The following is a 5,099-nucleotide window of genomic DNA, read 5'->3' as shown; positions in this document are numbered from 1 at the left end:
TCCCTCTCTCCTTCTTTCTCCTCCCCCACTTCCGTTAGACAAGTGGGGTTACTCTCAGGGGTGAGAAGGGTTGCCAAAATTGGCATGTCTTACACGCCCCACCTAAGCATAAAATTAGCCCACAGTGGCTGATTTTATTACATTCATGAATAATATATAAATATACAAAAACACTATAACCTACTTACAAAATCAAAATCCAATAAATTCAAAGTGATAAAAACTAATATAACATGTATACTGGTTTCATACATATGCAAATATCAAAAATACAGACATAACTCTTTTTTTTTTTCTTTTTTTTTTTTGTACAAGTGATGAATTATTTCAGTCGTGATAGAGCATCCGCACCTCGATGCTGTACACCAGGTCTATGTGTGATGGAATGATTCCACCTTTGTAGAGCTAGAGCCCAACGGGTTAGCTTTGGACTTTTAGGAGTGGTTTGGTTCAGATATTTAAGAGGATTGTGATCAGATATGATCTCCACCTTAGCACCATAAATCCACTTATCGAATTTATTCAGACCATATAGCACTGCCCAAGCCTCTTTCTCAATGCTTGCCCAGTTCTTTTGTGCAGCGTTGAATTTTTGGCTGGCAAAAGCTATTGGTTTGTAAGACCCGTCAGCATCTTGCTGAGTTAAACAGCATCCTACACCATGATCAGATGCATCACAGTGTATCTGGAATGGCAAGTTGGCATCAGGGGTAGCAAGACTAGTAACCTCACAGAGTAATTCTTTCAGTTTCTCAAACGAGTTTTGTTCTTCTTCCCCCCAACTTACCTTGTTTGGCTTATTCTTCTTGGTTAATTCCGTGAGTGGAGTGGATATTCCCGCAAATTTTGGTATATATGTGCGGTAAAATCCCATTAATCCTAATACGGACCTGACCTCTTTTTTAGTGGTAGGTCTAGTTAATTTCTGTATTGCTAGAATTTTGTCTTTATCTGGACCATGTCTACCTCCACCTATAATATGGCCTAAATATTTTATTTGTTTGGTGGCGAAAGTACATTTATCCAGCCGTACAGAAAATCCTAATTTATCTAATTCTGTCAGTATAAGTTTTAAATGAAACAGATGCTCTTTAAAAGATCTAGAATAAATTACTACATCATCCATGTACGCCTGCGCATACTCTGAATGAGATTTCAAGGCACGGTTCATTTCACGTTGAAAAGTACCAGATGCTCCCGCCAGACCGAAAGGCATGGTCTTCCACTGGTACACAGCATTATGCGTAGCAAACGCCGTCAACCGTTTACTTTCCTCGTCCATTTTTATTTGCCAATATCCCTTTAAAAGATCTAAGCTACTTAACCAATGGCCTGACCCTGCAGTGAATATCAGTTCTTGCAAATCTTTCATGGGAAAGACTGGAACTTTGGTGACTGCATTTAATGCTCTAAAATCAATGCACATTCTCATTGAAGAATCCTTTTTAGCAACGCAAACAATCGGATGAGCAATTTCGGATACCGAAGGTTCTATCAAGTCTAATTCTAAAAGTTCTTGAACTTGACGTTCAACTTCCTTTCTGTATGCAATAGGAACACTATAACAATGAGGCTTTTTCTGTACCGTATTGGGCAATAGTTCAATTTTATGAGTGCCAACCGCAGCTGGTTGCACGGGTTTAGTAAAGATGCGTTTAAATTTAACGATTAAATTTTTAAGAGTTTCTAACTGAGAATTGTCTACATGTTTAATTTCAAGATTATCAAGAATTTCGAAAAATTTAGATTCTTTGGTAGCGGTTGGTAAAGTTTCAACATGCCCGAATTCTTTTTCTTCCTCAAAAATGACATTTATAGAGTTAGAACTAGCTATGTAATGTTTTAACTTATTTTGATGAATGTGCTTGGTAGAACCATCCGACATTTTAACTGAAAAAGAATGGGGATTACGTTTCTCAACGATAGTTGCAGGACCTTGCCATCTGGCAAATAATTTATTAGTCGAATCAGGTATTAATACTATCACCTGATCTCCGACTTTGTACACTCGGTTAGACGATCTTAAATTGTGATAATACGCCGCATTTTCCTGTTGTACTGCTGAAACAAGCTTAGCCTGCTCTGCAGCCTTCTCTAGTTTTGATTTTAAATTTTCCAGGTATTTGGAAACGGAAGTACTATTTAATTGTACATTATTAAATTTTCCTGTCCAAGTAGATTTTAGGATAGACAAAGGACCTTGTGGTGGTCTACCATAGAGTAACTGAAATGGCGACACACCTGTAGTTGAATGAGGTATTTCTCTGTACGCCCACAGCACATAAGGAATTTGTAAATGCCATCCCCTACCTTCTTCCCTGACTACATTATGCAACATGTTTTTTAAAGTTCTATTAAACCTCTCCACCAACCCATTTGATTGTGGATATCCAGGGGTAGAGAATCTTGGACTGCTCCCTATTCGTTTTTCAAACTCTTTAGTTAGTTCTGCCGTGAAATTGGTCCCGTTATCAGACGCGATAACATTAGGAATACCTGTCCTTGAAAATATACTTAACAAAGCTTCACATGTTGCCTTAGCATTCAGACTAGTCAACGGTATGGCTTCGCCCCACCTAGTATGTTGATCAACCAGACATAATATGTATTTATGTCCTTTCGCACTAGGAGGATCAATTGGACCTATCAGGTCTACATTCACTACCTGAAATGGTAATTCAGGCCTCACGACAGGCGTAATTGGCGTTCTGTCACTAGTTTTAACAGTCTGAGTGAGTTGACACTCTTTACATGAGTCGCAAAATTTTTTGACATCCGTCCGCATACCTTCCCAGAAGAAAGAGTACTTGATTCGTTCTAGAGTCTTTTTAGAACCCATATGACAACTAAACACTGAGGTATGAGCAAGTCTGAGTACCTCACCGCGTCTACACTTTGGAATTACCAGTTGCCCAATACTCTCCCCGAGTATTTTGTCTCTGTGAAACAGATAACCGTCTACCTCATAGTAGTTACTTTTGCCTTCTTTAGCATGCTTCCAAGCCGTTGCTAATTCGACACACTGTTCCTGCTCAGAGCGAAAAGTATCAGCGACCATGCTTCCCTTAACCGTCTCAGTGGTTACTTTCTCATCCTTATTATTAACTGTTCCCACTTCATTCCCACATGAAGTAATTTCACTTTGAGTTTTCTCAAAGATAATGCTATCCTGTGCTTTCTCCTGCAGATCACCCCTCAATTCCTGAGAGTTCTGAGCCAGTGAATTTCCTTCACTCCGGGCCCCTCCCAACATGTTTAGAATATCCGGTGGAAGCAACACATCCTCCACCAAAACATCTGCTAAAGCACATAAAACTTGCTGATGCACCACATTAACTTGGCCACCAGTAGCAAGACTTAACGGAACGTACACTAAAGGACATTTAACCGCCGGACCAAAAATACCCTTCAAATATATCGTAGAAGCACCTTCAACTGAAACTTCAGGAACTAAGTCCCTTTTGACAACTGTAATTTCCGTGCCAGAATCCACTAATGCTTTGGCTAGTTTCCCAGCTACACTGACAGATACCTTTGCCAATTTACAAAGTTTGTCTTCAATAGCATGCCTAGGAATTACTTTACCGAGTAAATCCACCCTAGCAGCTGCTGTTTCCCCTTTTGATTCTGCTTCTGCACCCTCAGCGGAAACCTTGTTTACCTTAATCCTTTTATAGTCTGCTCCCTTAATTTTCGGACAATCTCGTCTAAAATGTTTATCGGAGCCACAAGTGTAACAAGTTAGCTTTCTAACTTCTGTGATTTTTGATTTTTCAAAATTTTTCTTAGGGCAAAAATTACTATTATCGGTCTTCTTCTCATTGAACTGTTGTTTTCCCCAATTACCCTGAAAACCTCTTTCATCATAATCATTTCTTTTGGCTCTCACTGACCCGTCATAGGATTTACCCTTGGATGCATAGAATACATCACAACGTTTACCCATTTCCTTTGGCTTAAACCAACTTTCCCCCTGTAGCACACCTATATGGGTTGCCGTTTCGGAATCCAATGTTTGGAACATTTTATCTGCTACAATGAGTTGATTTACAGTCTCAAAATCACTAGCACCCCTTGATTTGCAATAATACACCCACATGGATGTTAACCGAGATGCAAATTGAGAAAATGTTTCATCGTTGTTACGTTTAGCTTTGCGAAAATTTTCTAAACACAATTTCGGTGAAGGTTCGTACTCCTGTAATACTAATTTCTTCAAAGATTCATAATTTTTTAATTCGCCTTCTTCTATATTAACTAACAAATTAGACACTTTGTCTCCTAATAAACAAAGCAACACTTTTGGTTTAAATTCATCACTAACATTTTCATTTACAAATGCCTTTTCTAAGCTTGAAAAGAAATAGTCCCATCCGTCTGACTTACTAGGAACTTTAACTGTTAAGAGCCTAACCATCCTAACTATTTCATCTAATGATTTTGCACGCACGACTTGATCACTATTTTGAACCAAATTTTGATTGATCCTGGATAATTCCACTTCTAGACGAAGTTTTTCGAGTGCGAACTTTTCCTTTTCCCTCTCTTGTTTTAGTTTATTTTCATTTTCAAGTTTTTGTTCCTGTTCTAACCTTCCAGCTACGATAACTTCTAAATATTCTTTTGCCTCTTCCTCGTTATAATGTTTACTAGCTAAAATTAATTCTTTCAGAATTACTTTAGACATGGTTTCGTCTGGCGACTCACCTAAATCTTCTGCTAGACAGATTAGGTCTGCCTTTTTACTTTTATTTAAGAAAGACATTTTTCAAGCTAAACCTAATGCCAAATTGCCTTACAATAATTCAAATCGAAATTAGATACTAACTAAAAAAAAATCTTACAGTGAAATTTCTGGAAGATATGTTCTATAGATACTGTTATTAAGAGTTTAGATTTTAAATACTTGAAGAAATTATATGTTTGCAAATAGAAATAACAATATACATAATTTACATACATAAATATATATATCAAAACTAAAAAAAATACCCCTAAACTATGTATAAACAGGCTTAACAAAATTTCATTTACTTTATTTTTAACAAAATAAAAAGGTTTGCATCACACAATTTATCTTTAATACCAACTTAAATATT

At 37.3% G+C, this 5,099-nt stretch overlaps 1 protein-coding gene across 1 annotated transcript; it reads right to left on the bottom strand.

The window, feature by feature from the left end:
• Nucleotides 1-322: 322 nt before the first annotated feature.
• LOC129962929 (uncharacterized) lies at nucleotides 323-4,765 on the bottom strand. The gene has a single exon (XM_056076931.1). It carries the CDS (start codon nucleotides 4,763-4,765, stop codon nucleotides 323-325), a length of 4,443 nt encoding a protein of 1,480 aa, XP_055932906.1.
• Between the last annotated feature and the right edge of the window lie 334 nt (nucleotides 4,766-5,099).

Source organism: Argiope bruennichi, chromosome 3 (assembly GCF_947563725.1).
Source record: "Argiope bruennichi chromosome 3, qqArgBrue1.1, whole genome shotgun sequence".
Classification (NCBI taxonomy): Eukaryota; Metazoa; Arthropoda; class Arachnida; order Araneae; family Araneidae; genus Argiope; species Argiope bruennichi.
The sequence above is the reverse complement of the archived record's forward strand: the minus strand, read 5'-3'. Positions and strand labels throughout refer to the sequence as shown.